Genomic DNA, 19,206 nt, shown 5'->3' with positions numbered 1-19,206 from the left:
GACTTTTAATTGATAAAAGGTGGTAAAATTGTCTTGGAATAGTTTAACATTGGGAAAAACAATTGTTGAAACCAATTCCATAACAATCAAATTAACACAAGTCAAACACAGAGACCATTTATGTCTGGTCAGTTCCAAATTTCTAGATGCCAGTTTAATTTATTTTAATTGTTTACTGTGGGTATCTTGACTTTTGGCTAACTTGAAGCTTAGATCTTGACTAAACTTCATCCAAATTATTTCAATATTTGTTAAAATTCCCAGAGAGTAGTTGACTTGTGTCTGATGGGTTGTTAGAAGATTCTGTATAATATGTTATTACATGAAATAGATCTGAAATGCTATTCTTATAATACCTCTACAAAATAAAGCCTTCCCCAAGGCAAATAACAATTATCTTATGTCCTTCAAATGACAGGTTCACTGGACACAAAACCCTATTGCAATGGTCATGGTAACTACAGTACAGACACATGTGGCTGCATTTGTGAGCCTGGCTGGAAAGGACCTAATTGCACAGAAGCAGAGTGTCCAGGTGATTGCAACAACAGAGGAATTTGTGTGGATGGAAGGTGTGTTTGTGATCAGGGTTTCATTGGAGATGACTGTGGGGAATTAGCCTGCTTAAATGACTGCAATGATCAAGGAAAGTGTGTCAATGGTGTGTGTGTTTGCTTTGATGGCTATGGTGGAGAAGATTGCAGTGAAGAAGTGTGTCCATTACCTTGCGGTGAGCACGGCAAGTGTGTTAATGGAAGGTGTGTGTGTGATGAGAATTTTGTTGGAGAAGACTGTAGTGAGCCTCTTTGTCCAAACAATTGTAACAACCGTGGGCGTTGTGTGGACAATGAGTGTGTATGTGATGAAGGCTACACCGGAGAAGATTGCAGTGAGCTAATATGTCCCAATGACTGCTACGATCGTGGACGTTGTGTTAATGGAGTGTGCTTCTGCGAAGAAGGGTTCACAGGAGAGGATTGTGGTGATATTGCGTGCCCTAATAACTGCAACAACCGTGGTCGCTGTGTGAATGGGTTATGTGAGTGTGATATTGGCTTTACTGGGGATGATTGTAGTGAAATAAGGTGTCCAAACGATTGTAATGACCGCGGGCGTTGTGTAAATGGAAAATGTGTTTGTAAGGAAGGCTTTACAGGTGAGGACTGCTCTGAGCTCAGATGCCCCAATGACTGTAACAACAGGGGGCGCTGTGTCAATGGTCAGTGTGTGTGTGACGAGGAATACATGGGGGAAGACTGTAGCGAACTGAGGTGCCCCAATGATTGTAACAATAGAGGGCGCTGTGTCAATGGTCAGTGTGTGTGTGATGACGGATTCATGGGCACTGACTGCAGTGTGCTTAGGTGCCCCAATGACTGTAACAACAGGGGGCGCTGTGTCAATGGTCAGTGTGTGTGTGATGACGGATTCATGGGCACTGACTGCAGTGTGCTTAGGTGCCCCAATGACTGTAACAACAGGGGGCGCTGTGTCAATGGACAGTGTGTGTGTGACGAGGAATACATGGGGGAAGACTGTAGCGAACTGAGGTGCCCCAATGACTGTAACAACAGGGGGCGCTGTGTCAATGGCCAGTGTGTGTGTGATGAAGGATTCATGGGAGCTGATTGCAATGAGCTAAGATGCCCAAATGATTGTAGCAATAGGGGGCGCTGTGTCAATGGCCAATGTGAGTGTGATGAAGGTTTTACAGGAGAAGACTGCTCAGAACTTAGATGTCCAAATGACTGTAACAACAGAGGTCGTTGTGTAAATGGACAGTGTGTGTGTGATACATTATTTATTGGTGACGACTGCGGTGAGTTACGTTGTCCTGATGACTGTAGCAACAGAGGACGATGTGTTGATGGACAATGTGTGTGTGATGAGGGATTCACTGGAGACAACTGTGCTGAGCTCACCTGTCTGAATAACTGCAACAACCAAGGCCAATGTGTTAACGGGCAATGTGTCTGCGATGAAGGATTTGTTGGAGACTTCTGTGATGAAGGTAAATAAAGTACTAAAACATTCTACAATATTAATTGAGATAACTAGACCTAACTAGACGATATATGCACAGTACAAATCAGTAATTTAGCAGTGCATTGCATGATCTCCATTCAAAAGAAATGTTTTGAAAGCTTTTAAAACTGCCATTTTGTTTGCAGTCCAAGGACCTATCCCTTGAAAGACCTCTTGAGTGTGTTTAATTTATCTTAATTTCTGTGGCCAATTAGGTACCGATATTAATACGTTCCTGTTGTGCCAAAACAATCATTGTGTAGCATGTAGCAAATTTGATTGTTCTGAATATTACAGGATGTGTTCCAGCCCACAAATCCCACAATTTTCAGAGATTTTTTTTTTTACTGGAAAGTGAACACAATATATAATGCAAATTTTTCTTTGTTTTTTTATCCTTTTTTTACTTTGCAATTTAAATTTAATGCAATTTGAATTAATATAGAATTTATGTTACTACTAGTTGTTGCATATACTATAATAGAAATTTCAGTGTTTATACATGTGCTATTTTCAATATGTGTTTTTTTCTTCTGAATATAGACTAGTATAGTCAAAAGAGAGTTTACAATATATAGAAGACATTATAGCATGCATGCTATTATGTATACCTGTCACACACTCCCCTACTATTACTAGTTTTTGCGGGTATATAGGCATAAAACTACAATAAGGAAATTAATTGGACACATCCTTTGATTAGAGGATACGCACATATGCAGCTTGTAACTGGCTCATCAGCCTGCGTTTTATGTCCCTCTTGAACTAATGATCCGAGACCTAAAATATGCTACCCATAAAAGTCAATTTTTATGTTTGTTTGTTTTTTTCCTTTCTTAAAAAATGTTAGATTTGGACAATGCTACAGTACTTTGAAAATTAAAATATTAATAGCTATGTAATTATTTGCGACTGTTCTAGTTTTACCACCAAAGGACTTGAAGGTGACTGAGGTGACTACAAAGACTGTAAACTTAGAATGGGTCAACGAGATAAAAGTCAATGAATATCTTGTCACGTACGTCCCAACCAGTCCTGGAGGACTAGAGCTTGACTTCAGAGTCCCAGGGGAGCAGACAACTGCAACTATCAAAGAGCTTGAACCCGGAGTAGAATATTTTGTTAGAGTCTATGCTATACTGAAAAACCAGAAGAGCATTCCAGTCAGTGCAAGAGTTTCCACGCGTAAGTAAAATTTGTGCTTTAATATAGTTAGAAAATAATTTTACACTTTCTTTCTTTAACATATATTCTTAAGGTTAAACCCACAGAGATCAAAACCAATTTGCCGAAATGTCACAGGTTGGGAACTCAGTCCCAATTCTCTTCCAGCCAATTCCCCTTGTGTATTTATTTCCTTGTTTCAAAATGTGAATAAATAAAAGGACCATTTAGCCATTGCCAGCAAACTGTCTTGACTCCACACCGGAACTAGCCAATCAAGTTCATGGACGTCCTCTTGACTCCATCCTGCTCTGCCTAGCAACACATATATACTGCACTGGCTACCTAAGTGTCACCCAATCACATCATCATATCATATCTATATCTGCCCTGAGCCACAGTGACTCCTCCTACATACTACATAGCCCATCGTAAACAACAAAAGTCTTTCATAAGGGGGGTACATTCATAAGGGGGTACATACATATGGGGGATACATTTATAAACAATGGGATTGTTGACCAATTAACGTAAGATATTTGCACTATTTGCCACATATAAAAGGATAGCTAGATTGTACTTTTCCTTCCTTACTTACTCTTCACATAGTCTGTATTCTTTTTTTAAAATGATTGAGTCACCTGCCTTAAAGGGACATAAAACATATCTTGCTTTTAAATAAAAATTGGACTTGTCCAGCTCTTCTTAGTGAGGCAGAAAGCAAATTCTGTAGCTTGCAAATGCAAATTTTAGGTTACTTTTTTTTAGCCTCTCTAAGGAGATCGGTACAATACACGGGCTTTAACAAAAAACCAAGAGGTGTTTAATATCCTTTTAACCCCACCAAGCCTAAACATACAATACAAAAATACACTAGATGAGGTGTACACTTGTATGAGGGTGAACATTATGCTGGATAAAACTAATCTTGACTCACTAACACCCTCTCCAGTACCATCAGACCCCAGATTTTTAGATGGAGTCTTCCCATTAAACTTCGACATTTCACTATTCTTAAAGGGACATTAATGTCTCATATTTTTTGGAATAGTCCAATTTTTGGAGATCTAGTCTACTGTCCTTCCTGCAACTCTGCTCTCCATATAAATATTAAACTGGATCCGACTCCAGGCTGCCGCATCTCCAGGCCCCACCCATGACATGGTCCAACATTACTCATTCACCACTCCACCCATACGCCATCAAGAGACCAATCACAGGACACCCTTACTCAACACCCAGCCTTCTGTCCCTTGACATTAGGCATTGATGGGAGTTGTGGTGTCTTATGTCACACACCTAGTTATATATAATCATCAGGAAATTATGCTATATTCTTTCTAACAGACCTACCAACAACAGATGACCTACGGTTTAAGTCTGTGAAGGAGACATTTGTGGATGTTGAATGGGAACCTCTAGATATCTCATTTGATGCTTGGAAGCTTATCTTCAGGAACACAGTAAGTAAATAGAATGTCATTTCTAAAATAATTTTATACTTCTTGGTGTGATCTATTAAAATGACCCTTTGACATTCATAGGTTATTAAAATCATGCACTGCATAACTCTTGGTTATATATGCAAATATTGTTATTTTGCTGTTAAATAACACGATTATTGACTCCAAGTTTTTCATTCCAGAAAGAAGAAAATGGAGAGATAAGCACTAGCGTAAAAAGCCCCATCACCTCTTATGTACAGACTGGGCTGGCGCCAGGCGAGACTTATGAAGTGTCTATTCATGTTGTTAAAAACAACACTGTGGGCCCAGGCTTGACCAGAGTCACTACTACAAGTAAGCAATATACTTAATAACCATAATAATCCCATATAATCATAGTACAAATTTCCTTCAGAAGGAAAAATATGCTTATTTAGGCAACAGCGCCTCAAGAAATATAATATAGAGGGGTACTTCCCAGATGCCAACTGGTGTTTTGTGGGTGGGGCCAAAACAGGAAAGGCTGGGGCTGAATGTCGTGAGCAGGATTGGGTGGAGCTGAGGAGAAACCGAGCATAGTGTTGGTGGGAAAAAGGATGATCCCAGTTGGGAGAGGCACGTGGTAGGGGCAACCATTATGCTGGGGGCTAGTACCCCCAGTGATGTGACTGTATGTAAGAAGCAAACATATTTGTATGAAAAGTGATGTAAGGAATAAATACCGGCCTCAAGCAAATGCAAAGTGGAAGAATTGATAATACTCATTAATCAAAAATAATTCTTCCCACAACACATCTAACTACTGCTGTAAAACAGATGTTTATAAGCTTTGGAACTGCCCCACATCAGAGCAGCGAGTAGAGAGATCATCTTCGTTGTAACCAACGGAGCTGCTTCTCCCTCGTTGTAACTTCCCTCTGCGTGGAATAACTTCCACTATCAAGGACAACAAACAAAACATCACCGAGTATAAAAATAAAATGAAAGATAAAAACAAGACATCTTTGTTAGCTCTGACACAGCAAGAAACGACCGCGAGACAAGATACTTCACTGGGTCAATGAGGTCTTTCTAAATCCTGCTTGCTGTGTTGCAGTTTAGGTTAAAAATCCTGACCACACTTTGAGGATCCCCCGAAAAAACTTAGGTCAACCTCATGTTCTCACTGAGGCAAATTCCATTCTGTTCAGGAACATTACATTAACGTAACAAAAGAGAACATGCAATATTTAAAGGGACAGTCTACTTTAGAATTTGTATTGTTTAAAAAGATAGATAATCCCTTTATTACCCATTCCCCAGTTTTGTATAACCAACACGTTATATTAATACACTTTTTACCTCTGTGATTACCTTGTATCTAAGCCTCTGCTAAGTATATTAATATAACCATGTTGGTTATGCAAAACTGTGGAATGGGTAATAAAGGGATTATCTATCTTTTTAAACAATACAAATTCTGGAGTAGGCTGTCTCTTTAAAACAGCGGTCGCCAACCAGTGGTTCATGGGCCACTGGTGGTCCATGCGAAGATGTTGATGGTCCTTGACACCATCAAGCAGGAATTAGTCTCCTCTGATGGTGTCACCCTGTTGTGTCGCAACTCCCTACAGTGCCTGGCTGGGCATCAGTGAAAATGGAGGAGTTAAATTACAATCTCCCTACGCAATCTCCCTACTCATTAGGAATTATTCTCTCAGTTTTGTCATTAAGCTAGTTAATTCCAAAAAATAATTCTTAAACATGTAAATATATACATAATGTAAACTTAGCTATGGTTATACTAGTTATGTACAGTATGTGTGTGTTTGTGTATATATATATATATATATATATATATATATATATATATATATATATATAAATAACAATTATTATTATGTTAGTGGTCCACGGGATTCAAAATTGTGAGTTTAGTGGTCCCTGAGGTCCGAAAGGTTGGCGACCCCTGCTTTAATATATATATATATATATATATATATATATACTTCCAGTATCAAAACGTGCATAGGTCTTTTTATATGCACGGCTTCGTAGGCTCCAACTCCTACTGAGAATGTGCAGAAATGCAAAGTGTATACGTTTTGCATTTTGTCATTGGCTGATAGCTGTCACCTGATACAGGGTGAATGGAAATTTGAAATAACTTTGGAATTTGCCAGAAAATATTCTAGTGTTCATTTCAAATTCATAGTAAATACAGTGGCATTGTCTTTTCAGTGTGTATTTGTCAGTTCTTCAATTCAACTTTATTTAGTTGCCAAGTTGCATAGTCGAAATTGTAATACAACTACACTGCAGATGCAAAAAACGTTGTGAAATTCGTATTTATGATACAAAATGTCCTTGTTGAAAAATGAGTTTCCCTGTCTCTGCTAGCGGGCTGATCATAGGTGATTCTTAGGTGTAGATTAAATTTCTCCTCCAGGTCTGGCGTCTTCTATAAATATTTTACCCTGCAGATCTCACTATTTTTTCTTGCAGACTAAAAGGTGGTAAGATTGTGTCAAAATATGCAAAACACTCATTGCTCTATTATAAAAATATAGGTGATTGTAAAGTACTACGCACTGAAAACAGCGTAATGTGATTTGTATTGGAAGCAGGAATTAATTTATAAAGTGTGCCCCCTGCTTCCTCTTAACTTCACTCTTCTCAGCAAAGATTCCTTTTCCAAAAAGCTCTATTATTTTCTAAGGAGGCTTCCCGCAGCTCGCAGGGACAACCCCTTTTTTTAAGGGTCTTGAAGGCAGCCCCTATTTGGGCCCCAAGAGTCCATTGACACTTCATTGAATCTAAGTTGCTGCACAAACTCGTTCCTTGACTTGCTCATCCTGTGATATATATTTACTCCTTACAGGACTGGATGCTCCAAGTCAAGTGGACGTCACATATATCACTGACTCTTCTGCATTGGTAACTTGGGCCAAGCCTTTAGCAGAGATCGATGGAGTGTCACTATCATACGGAACTGACGATGAGCCCAGAACCACAGTGGAACTCTCTGAAGATGAAAGTCAATATTCGCTGAGTAATCTCAAGCCGGATACTGAGTATGAAGTGACGCTAATTTCACGCAGAGGAGAAATGACAAGCTCTCCTGTTTCTGAGACTTTTACTACAGGTGAGTGAATAGATTATATTATAGGGTTAGTGTGTGATAATGACAGATGGATCTGTTTAAATGAGAGGAATGATTTGTTTGCTGAATAAGAGGAATATTACAACACTGATTATGAAATGAAGTTCAAGGATAGTAAATTAAGATAAAGCATTTCACAAATACCTGTGACTTGCTAAAAACAATATTTATCCCTTAAGGAATATTAAACAGTGCTCCTTTATAAAAAAACAAATATATTAAGTCAAATTATACATCATTTTTTGTGTGTGTAAAACACAAATAGCAAACAACTTACTTGATTTCTTACAAAATGAGCACTTAGAAATTCTCAATGTAGCCGCTGCCTGCAGATAGATAAGAGAGCTGATATGTTGGCAACTTAGGTTGCATTCTGCCTCTTCTGAGCATGAGCAAATCTGACTCCATGTTCATTTATTATTTAATTAGTACTAAACCAGCTCATGTTACTCTAGAAGTTTTATGGCATCAAGCTAGTTAAGGCTCACTGTAGAGCTGTGACACTGCACAAAAGAAGTTAAAAAAAAAAAGAAAAAAAAAAAAGATGAATAATACATATTGCAATTTCTATTAAGTTTAAGCCATTTCTTAGTGCTTTTTTATTACAACAATGAAATAGGCTGTTTCATATCCCTTTAAACCTACTTACATTTTTCTTAAAGGGGCAGTGCACTAAGGCAGGCAGGAGTTTTTGCTCCAGTTTACCAATGATCCATTGTACCTACTGAAATGTGTTGAATTGCTTGCACACAGACCCTCTACTTTTATTTTGTTATTTGAAAAAGCTAATTTTGTCTGCCAAAATTGCCACCTACACTGAAAAAATGATCACGGCTGTATTATCTGTAGACAGAAGATAGCAGCATCAATTAACCTTCCAGTGAGGGTTGGAAAGAAAGAGAGGTTTTGGTATATGAAATGATTTTACTAGTTGAACTCCACAGCCATAATTAGCATTTCAATACCTAAATATTAGGCTTTGTGTACAGAAAGAAATACCATGACCGGGGTTGCTCTTTCTACAAGTCCAGCCTATTTAAACAATCATATCCTAGAGAACTATCAGTGATGATTTTAAGGAACAAAACCAGCTGATTCAAATAGAAAAATAAATATCAAGTAACAATTTCCCTGTACATTTAATATTCTGCAGTAGTTATAACAATTGAGAGCACATTAAGGGGAAACAGATTTTATGTTACAGCGTCCCTTAAAAAGCTCATGCAGAAACACCCTTTAAAAATGTCTGTGATCTCTTTATCCAACCTCCACCCCTCACACACACACCCTCCACCCCTCACACAAGCACCAGGCTTAGATGCCTTATTTTTCAAATAAAGATAGCAAGAGAATGAAGACAAATTAATAATAGGAGTAAATTAGAAGGTTGCTTAAAATTGCATGCTCTATCTGAATTACAAAAGAAAAAAATTGTGTTCATTGTCTGTTTAAGTCTTTCCTAATTACAGAATTTATAAACATGTTATTTCTTTAAATTATTTCATTAAATATGGATAGTGAGAAAATGGCCGATTAACCTTTAAAGAGCCAAATAATTTAATAAATATGTCTACAAATTTTTTAAAAAACAATAAGATAAAGAAAATGTTCATTTAGTCCTTAAAATTTAGATTTCAAGATTTTGGCCTCTAATTTCTCTATTTCTTATTTTCAATTTCCTACCTATCATATAAATGGCATATACTGTAAGTCCTCCGGACTATACTTCATATCCAAAGAAATGTTTTGCCAATGGAGACACACCTAATTCAGTCTCACTCAATTTTAGGCTTAATACTCTGTCATTAGCTGATCTGCCATATGTTGCTTAAATGTTCTTGTGGTCAGCCCTACATATTACTTTGAACAACTACATATGATCACAGAGAAAGCATGTGTTGAAGTACAGATTAAGTGGTGCTATATCCTATAAAGAATTAATGTGCCAGGTTTTAGTTTTTTTGATTTACCCTTGAGTACAGGATTAAACCAATTGATTCATGCAGCCATGAATCATTTTCATTTTTAGCAACAGGATCTGACTTCAATAGAATATTATATTTCTATTTTGTTAAAAACAAAATAAAGTCTCTCTCCAATTATATATCCAACAAGATCAGTCCAAAAATAATGTTTTTAAGGTCCTAGAAAATGGTCAAAAATATGGACTTAATATACAACCTTGCTGCTTATGTAATATAAATTTATCATCCTCGTTTTATCATGTATATTGTTGTTTACTATGCAGATGGGAATCCCTTTATATTTCTGTTGATATCACAGGTCACACTGGGAAATCAAAGTTGGTTATTTAATCCAGATTAACAGCATACATTGGAGAACGCTCCTAAATAGATATGTGCAATTCGTTTCGGATCGATTCGGAAATTTGGAAAATTCGGCAAATTCAGAGATTCGTATCAAACCGAATTTCCGAATTAAAATACTGCCGAATTTACCAAATAAATCCGAATTAGTTCGGATTTATTCGGTAAATTCGGATGGCCATGGATTACACTAGTATTGTACAGTATATTAGGTTATATCACTCTGCTATGGGTTACACCTAATATACAGTACATAATACTAGTCTAATACACAGCACACATACCGAAATTCTGAATTTCCAAACCGAATCAAACCGAATCCAGCCGAATTTTTTCGAATCCGAATGAATCCGAAACGAATCTGAAACGAATTAATTCGAAGTTTTCCAAATTCGAATCGTTCCAAAACGAAATTCGAAAAACTCCGAATCGATCCGAACCGAAACAAATTTTTCGATCATGCACATATCTACTCCTAAATTTTTTATGGTCCATAATTTGAAACTACAACAATGTATTGCGATATGACAATCTGACCCATATTTTAGTTGCTACAAAATTAAATGTGTTTTGTAATTAATACTTGCAAGTAGTGAATATTGTTTTAATATATATCAAGAGAAAGTGCTTCCCAAAAAAGAACAGCAAGAGTGAAGATATTTTCCATGTATTAAGTTTGTTTTTGCTGGCTGACAAATAAGTGCATTTAACCTGAAACTTTACAGTAAAATGTTGTTGTTTGCATTAAGACCAGCATGAGCTTATAATTCTTTGTGTGCTAAAAATATTAACACTTACTGGTACATCAAAGAGACGGTAAAGTGAAAATTAAATTAAAGTTGATTGTATAGGGCGCAACATTTTAAACAACTTTCCAATATACTTCATTTATCAGTTTTTTTAGATCTCTTGGTATACTTTATTATAGGGACACTGAACCCAAATGTTTTCTTTCGTGATTCAGATAGAGCATGACATTTTAAGCAACTTTCTAATTTACTCCTATTATCAATTTTCTTCATTCTCTTGGTATCTTTATTTGAAATGCAAGAATGTAAGTTTAGATGCCGGGCCATTTTTTGTGAACAACCTGGGTTGCCCTTGCTGATTGGTGGATAAATTCATCCACCAATAAAAAAGTGGTGTCCAGAGACTGAACCAAAAAGAACTTAGATACCTTCTTTTTCAAATAAAGATAGCAAGAGAACGAAGAAAAATTGATAATAGGAGTAAATTAGAAAGTTGCTTAAAATTACTGCTCTATCTAAATCATGAAAGAAAACATTTGGGTTTAGTGTCCCTTTAATAAAAGAAAATGATAAAAACATGTTTCAAATATTACTTTCGAAAACATGCACTAAATATGTAAATTTATGTTTAGAAAATTAAAAGTTAATGTCTGCTATGAATCTTTTTCTTCACCACAGATTTGGACACACCCAAAAACCTAAGAAAGGTCTCGCAAACAGACAACAGCATCACCCTGGAATGGAAGAACACTTTGGCCACCGTTGACTTTTATAGACTCAAGTTTGCACCTCTTTCTGGGGGAGATCATGAGGAAATAACAGTTCCCAGAAGCAACCAGGCTACAACAAAAGTCACTCTTACAGGTGAGCCACTGAGAAATTGCAGAGCTTCCAACTGTCCGGAAGTTTGCAGGACAGTATTGATTTGGGAGATCTGACTCTTTCTTTCCTAAAGAGCTCTCAGTTTCACTTTATGACTATCTATTACAGAATTCCAACCACCTCAGATCCTGTTGGATTGTCTTAGTTTAAAACGATCTGGAACACACAGGGCAATTGACCTTATTTTCAGGAACTACCCCCAGCTCCGCACAGGATATGCCCTATCCCATTCGGAAGTTACATGTGCATTGAGATTCTTCGTTAGGATCCGAATATGGAAAAAGGAGGCCACTCATGTCATTCTTCTCTTTTTCTAGTGAAAGTTCAACACACTAAGGTCTATGCAAATCCATTTCTTAGTGTGTTGAACCTTTACAAAAATAAATCCGACCCCAAAAAGAGACGAATGCCACAAGCATCCTAATGAAGGTTCTGAATGGACATTTACTAGCAACACCCACGACATGCCTCAGCTTGTTAATGCGGTTTACATTGTCCCGTACAGATCTGGATTCTCCAAAGGATTTGGAAATCACTGGAACTGCCGAGACGACCATTAACCTACGTTGGAAGGTTCCTGTAGCCAAATTTGATCATTACATACTTACCTACAGCACCGGTACTGAGGCAGAAGACAAGACTTATATCCCAGCCGATTCCAGTACACACATACTGAGTGGGCTAGAACCAGGAAAAGAATACAGCATCTCATTGGTAGCTGAGAAAGGCAGACACAAAAGTAAACCCGCCTCTGTTGTTGGAAGCACCGGTAAGTAGCTTTGCCCACATAAAAAAATCAACTTAAGTACATAAAAATGCTATCTCTGAATTGTCATCATTTTTTTCCCCCCACAAAATTACTTAATATATTTTTACTCTTTCAGCAATTTATTTCTTTTTTTTTTTTTAATCCAAGGATTTACAAAATAAATATTGTATCTCGTCATGACAAAACAATTAGCAAACTAAATACTAAATATACTTGTTTCAGTTTTCAACTTACAGCAAAGTGGAAAAAACGCATCAGCTAATTCAGTTTACAGCCTGGACCAGATCTGCTAACATCTCATATTTTTTTTTCCTTTTAATTAGAGATTAGTCTGTACTTTGTAATGCTGTTATTTTCCTTTCAGCAATCCTATTTTATATGTATAATAGTTACCGTGGATCTGGACAAATTTATTTTGCAACAAATGCCTTAACAAATTCTAACTTAATTGTGGTCTTGCACAAATGAAAGGGATGGGAAAGGCTTTGAAATTGTAGTATGACATGATTAATTAAATGTGTAGTATATTTTTAATATATTTTAATTATTTATTTTGCCCCCTTTTCCTTTCATTAATTAATTTTTTCCATTTTCTGTGTATTGGAAGTACACACTGCAGAGTTAACAAGTATAACCCTGCTACAAATCTATCCCTAACTGACCTCAGCAAGGGGAGCAAACAAAGATTAGTTAACCAATAAATGTTTTACCAACATAACGACAGCCACAAGCCTTGTTTACTTTATTAACAAGTCTGGTTTAGCTGCCTCAAATAAGGCAAGAGGTGGAGTAATTTAGCCATTAAAAAGTAATTACAGAAACAAGGTGTTACCTATTCAGAACTCTCACACTCAGCCTATGGGGTAGATTTACCAGATGTCGAGCATCCGCTGCTTCATAAATGGAGCCCCTTATGTTAAAATATAAAATGGTGTTTTATATCCCTTTAAGTTTATTGTTTTTAAAGATGTGGTAAAGTAAGACATACATTGCATTGGTTTAAACCCTGCAATAAAAGATTAAAGGGACATAAAAGTCATTGTTTTATAGGTGTATAGTAAATATCCACTATTATATACTGTATAGAAACAGATCTGCATACAAAAATAAAAGAGGTATAAAAAAATGTAAACTTTGGCTTTGTTAGAAAAAAACAAAATACAGTTTTTTAGTCCATGAACATGTCCTGTCCTCTGATGTGACCAATCAGAGACAGATATAAACAAGCTCTGCGGTGATTGGCCACAGCAGAGACAATATCAAGTTTGCAAAAAAGTCTCAACTATATATATATACAGTATACACACATACACATAACTTATAAATATGCCTTTAATATTCCCTTTAACAAGGCTGGATTGGCTTACCAGGATACCAGGAGATTTCCAGGTGGGCTGCAGCAGCTGGGGATGGAAAGCTACAACTTAAAGGGGTGATTCATGGATGCAATTGGGTTGTAGGGTACCTATATAGATACAATCTTGCACTTTTTTAAATACAAACAAATATAATATAATTCTTATATAAAATATTTAGGGAAGTAGTATCCTAGTAATCCCCTTTGATAAAAATGGGGTGTACACATTATACTGAGTCAACGTAAAATAGGAGTGCTCTTCAAATTTTCCAGGGCTGCTTTCCAGTCCGGCCCTGCCCTTTAACATTTAATTAATTTAACCCACAGCAAAGAATTCCCCTACAAACATTAGTTATCCCCAATCACACAGCTAATGTCACGTTTACATAATCTGTTCATCTAGCAACATGACACAAGGCAGTCCCCAAAATAAGTCATCACTGCACTACTGCCAGAATTTTAACCTTTTCATATATATGTTTCGTCTGTAAAGTGATGAGCTATTCAGAAAAAGCCAATCCGTAATAAATGTGCTGGGCTGATGAGCAGTTTATCTTTCATCATTGTGCGAGATAAGCAACCAAGATCTGTCCAAATGAAACAGTGCTGATATACTGTTCTCCGCTTCACATTGTATAATATGCCCTGAGGGTCTAGCCCTATGAGTCAGAAGGTCTGGGAAATAGCATAGTGGTAAAAAGTCTTTATAACTGAATGAAAACCCTAAAATATTTAGTCTGAAATAGTTCTTTGTTAAAGTAAAACAAGCTGTCAGCTATTTGCATGGGAATGTTAGTAGAACCGTTGGAATACAATGATCTCATTCAGGTAGTAAAAAAGAATGTGATTATAAAAGTATACGTTTATTTTATCATAAGTCTGTATTGTTTACAACCAGGCTATCTTTTTTTACTAGTTTTTGACATTTTTTAGAGAAAGTTATGGCTGAGTTAAAGGGACATTCCAGTTAAAATTTAGATGCACATAGATAAATTACATATTTGAACTGAAACATATCCTATATAATAAAAGGCCAAGTGTTTTTGTCCGAAGCTGTCATGCGCAGTAGAGACAGCACGAGGACAAACACACCTGGCCTTTGAGTCCCTAGCTGATCAGCAGAAGTGGGCATGAGCGGGGGCGTGGCCGGCGGGAAAGGGGGCGTGGCTGGACTGAATTGGCACGGAGGGGGCGTGGTCGGCGTGAAGGGGCGTGGTCGGGCATGGTCGCACGATAGAAGGGAGAGAGATAGAGAGGGGAGAGATATAGAAAGGGGAGAAAGATAGAGAGGGGAAGGGAGAGAGAGAGCTCAAAAGAGAGGGGGATAGATAACAGAAGAGGGGGATAGAGAGAGGGAGAGAGAGACAGCAAAAGAGAGAGGGAGAGAGAGACAGCAAAAGAGAGAGGGGGAGAGAGACAGCAAAAGAGGGGGGAGAGAGACAGCAAAAGATAGAGGGGGAGAGAGACAGCAAAAGAGAGGGGGGAGAGACAGCAAAAGAGAGAGGGGAAGAGAGACAGCAAAAGAGAGGGGGGAGAGAGACAGCAAAAGAGAGGGTGGAGAGAGACAGCAAAAGAGAGAGGAGAAGAGAGACAGCAAAAGAGAGGGGGAGAGAGACAGCAAAAGAGAGGGGGGAGAGAGACAGCAAAAGAGAGAGGGGGGAGAGAGACAGCAAAAGAGAGAGGGGAAGAGAGACAGAAAAAGAGAGGGGGGAGAGAGACAGCAAAAGAGAGAGGGGAAGAGAGACAGCAAAAGAGAGAGGGGAAGAGAGACAGCAAAAGAGAGGGAGGAGAAAGACAGCAAAAGAGAGGGGGGAGAGAGACAGCAAAAGAGAGGGGGAGAGAGACAGCAAAAGATAGAGGGGGAGAGAGACAGCAAAAGAGAGGGGGGAGAGAGACAGCAAAAGAGAGAGGGGGAGAGAGACAGCAAAAGAGAGGGGGGAGAGAGACAGCAAAAGAGAGGGGGGGAGGGAGACAGCAAAAGAGAGAGGGGAAGAGAGACAGCAAAAGAGAGAGGGGAAGAGAGACAGCAAAAGAGAGGGGGGAGAGAGACAGCAAAAGAGAGGGGGGAGAGAGACAGCAAAAGAGAGAGGGGGAGAGAGACAGCAAAAGAGAGAGGGGGATAGAAACAGCAATAGAGAGGGGGAGAGAGACAGCAAAAGAGAAAGGGGGAGAGAGACAGAAAAAGAGAGGGGGTAGAGAGCGCAAAAGAGAGGGGGGAGAGAGAGCGTAAAGAGAGGGGGGAAGAGAGAGCACAAAAGAGGGGGGAGAGAGCGCAAAAGAGAGGGGGAAGAACGCAAAAGTGAGGGGGGAGAGAGCGCAAAAGAGAGGGGTGAGAAGAGAGCGCAAAAGAGAGGGGGGAGAGCACAAAAGAGAGGGGGGAGAGAGAGCACAAAAGAGAGGGTAGAGAGAGAGCACAAAAGAGAGGGGGAGAGAGAGAGCACAAAAGAGAGGGGGGAGAGAGAGCACAAAAGAGAGGGGAGAGAGGGGGGGGAGAGCGCAAAAGAGAGGGGGAGAGAGCGCAAAAGAGAGGGGGGAGAGAGAGAGCTCAAAAGAGAGGGGGAGGGAGAGAACAAAAGAGAGGGGGGAGAGAGAGCGCAAAAGAGAGGGGGGACAGAGAGAGTGCAAAAGAGAGGGGGAGAGAGCACAAAAGAGAGGGGGAGAGAGAAAGCTCAAAAGAGAGGGGGAGAGAGAGAGCAAAAGAGAGGGGGGAGAGAGATAGAGCAAAAGAGAGGAGGAGGGAGAGAGCGCAAGGGGTGGGACCGCTGTACTGCAAAAAATGGCCCGTGTGAACGGACTTTAGGACTAGTTTACAATATAAATGTGTTGGCAAAAATGTTTCTAGCAACGGTTATAGTGTTTACATTTTTCTCTGCATGTACATGTGAAGCATAGCTAGGTATTCTCAGTTCACCAGCATTTTAAAAAATGGCAGCTGCCCAAAGCGCCAGTGGGGCTTGTATCATGTCAGCAATTAACAGATTCAGTCATTACCATATGGTACAAGCACCTTAGGCTCTCTAAATACACTATTGAAACAGCTATAGCTTTTACTAGAAGCATTTTTGCTAATACATGTATATTACAAAAATGCTTCTTTTCAAACCTGAAATGCATCCATGGGAATTCCAGTCTTGGCTGGAATGTCCCTTTAAGTCAGTGTGTGTCTTATTGCACATTTTGGGCCAGATTACGTGTGCAGAGCTATCTTAACGTGCACCAGAAAAGGGAAAAATGTTTCCATTTACAGGCACACGTTAAATAACCACCAGCCAATACAAGCTGCTGGTTAATGTGACTGTGAGCTTGCGGTATCAGTTTCCACTAGAAATCATTAAACAGAGGTCAGATCTCTGGTTAATGAAAAAAAGTTGCCCCATTTGCCCCCCCCCCCCCCCAAAAAAAGGACAGTAGAGTATCATTAAATAAAAATATGAGCATCTTTATTTTTTTTTTAATAACAAACTGCAGAGGATGTTGGATGTGGGGTGTAAGAAAAAGAACAGCACTGAAAGTACCTTTACATGGAGGTGAATGGGGGACTGTGTGTTCCCTGTCATATATATATATATATATATATATGTATGTATATATATAGATATATATATATATTTATATATATATTAGGCTGACCATATTGCCGCTTTAAGAAGGAACACATATGAAAAATACATATGTGAGGGTTCTTATACAAAACCATTTCTTTAAACAGCCCTGAAAACAGCCCTGACATATGTATTTTTCATATGTGTCCCTTTTTAAAGCAGCAATATGGTCAGCCTAATATATATATATTTGTATAATTATATCAGCACCATTAAGTATATATACACGGGTGGTACCTTATGAGAGCAGCGTTTTTATAAACATTCACTGCTAACAGTGCAAGATAGTGGTAATCTAAAAGAAATATAACAGAAAATTGAAAAAAGAGCAATAAACCACTATTACTCTAGCAACAGGTATTTTACTGTCATTAAATAACTTCAACAGGATCAAATCAGCAGTACAGAACAGGGATAGGCAAGGTGTCCGTACAAGGCCAGCTAGGAGGTCTCACGTATAAAGCACAAGGGTTACCACCTGTGGCGCTTTTCTATTCACCTTATCGGTGTCCGTGACTGGCTCTTGCAGTGTCTGCCGGCCATTTTGAATTGGGGAGGGAGGAGTAGGGCAGATAATAGCAGGTCCCGACTTTTCCTTGATGCCGCTCAGTTGCTGGTTATAGGATCAGTGATATCTGTATAATAACACCCAGCATTATATAATGATATTTTTAATTTGAAATATACCTTGGTGTCCCTCACTAAGGTCTGCACTTTGGAAAATGTTTGCCACAGCCTTGGTCCATGCCTATCCCTGGTACAGAATACAGTAGTCAAATACTATGTAGATAAAATGTCCAACAAAATCAACTTACTGGGAAGTTGATTTTGTTAGACATTTTATCTAAATAGTATTTGGCGTCTGTATTCTGTACTGCTGATTTGATCCTGTTGAAGTTATTTAATGACAGTAAAATACCTGTTGCTAGAGTAATAGTGGTCTATTTCTCTTTTTTCTGTTATATATTTGTGTTAATATATACATATAAACACATACACATATGTATACATTAATATACCTATATATCTATTTATTGCTGCCCAATGATGCGCAAATTGCTCCCTGCACTGCGCTAGATGGTTTGCCGTGTCTACATGAGAATGAGGCTCCCATTAAAGTCTATGGAAGCACAATCTTATGAGCGCAAGAATAATATAGGACAATGAAGCCGCTTAAAAAATGTACAGCTGTCACTCTGTATTGTGCATTCTATATTGTGCACAACAATGTCTAATTGCTCCTGTTACAGGGTGCAAGATGGCATAAGATACAGAGCTTCACTAACCGGCACCTGTAAGGGGTTAAAAAAGAAAGCTTCCGGTTGTAGTAACTGTGCTTTTACCCAGGAAATTAATATCCCTTTAAAGGGACAGTCAACACCCAACACAACATGATTCCATATTTTTAAAACTCAAACGAAGATCCGCCTGCAAAGCCTCCCTTCTGTATTACCTATATCCTTGTCCAAGTAATCATTCACGATACATCGTTTAATCTATGCTGAATATGGCCGCCAAACTCCTCCTCCTCATCCTTCTTCCCCATCTCTATGCCATTTCAGGCTCGTCCATGTAGGTATTGATGACGCTCTTCATACGTCATCGCGCATGCGCATTTGTAAATAATTCAGATTTTACTCTGAAATCGGACTTGCAGCAGCTAATTCATGTGCTTGGTGTCAGCAACAATTGTGCAGAATAAAGTTCAGCTTTTTTGGTTCCTATCGCATCGCGCATGCGCGAA

General features: G+C 38.5%; 1 protein-coding gene across 1 annotated transcript in view; it reads left to right on the top strand.

Moving 5' to 3' along the window:
- The window catches only part of TNC (tenascin C), a 115,954-nt gene that overhangs the window by 30,849 nt on the left and 65,899 nt on the right, over positions 1-19,206 (top strand). Inside the window, exons 3-9 of the mRNA XM_053695475.1 lie at positions 419-2,011; positions 2,947-3,210; positions 4,537-4,652; positions 4,835-4,988; positions 7,495-7,758; positions 11,531-11,716; positions 12,240-12,503. Of these exons, the coding sequence (XP_053551450.1) occupies positions 419-2,011; positions 2,947-3,210; positions 4,537-4,652; positions 4,835-4,988; positions 7,495-7,758; positions 11,531-11,716; positions 12,240-12,503 (2,841 nt within the window). The remainder of the gene's footprint in view (positions 1-418; positions 2,012-2,946; positions 3,211-4,536; positions 4,653-4,834; positions 4,989-7,494; positions 7,759-11,530; positions 11,717-12,239; positions 12,504-19,206) is intronic.

Source organism: Bombina bombina, chromosome 12, assembly GCF_027579735.1.
Source record: "Bombina bombina isolate aBomBom1 chromosome 12, aBomBom1.pri, whole genome shotgun sequence".
In the NCBI taxonomy this organism is placed as follows: domain Eukaryota; kingdom Metazoa; phylum Chordata; class Amphibia; order Anura; family Bombinatoridae; genus Bombina; species Bombina bombina.
This window is presented reverse-complemented; position numbering and strand designations above follow the sequence as displayed.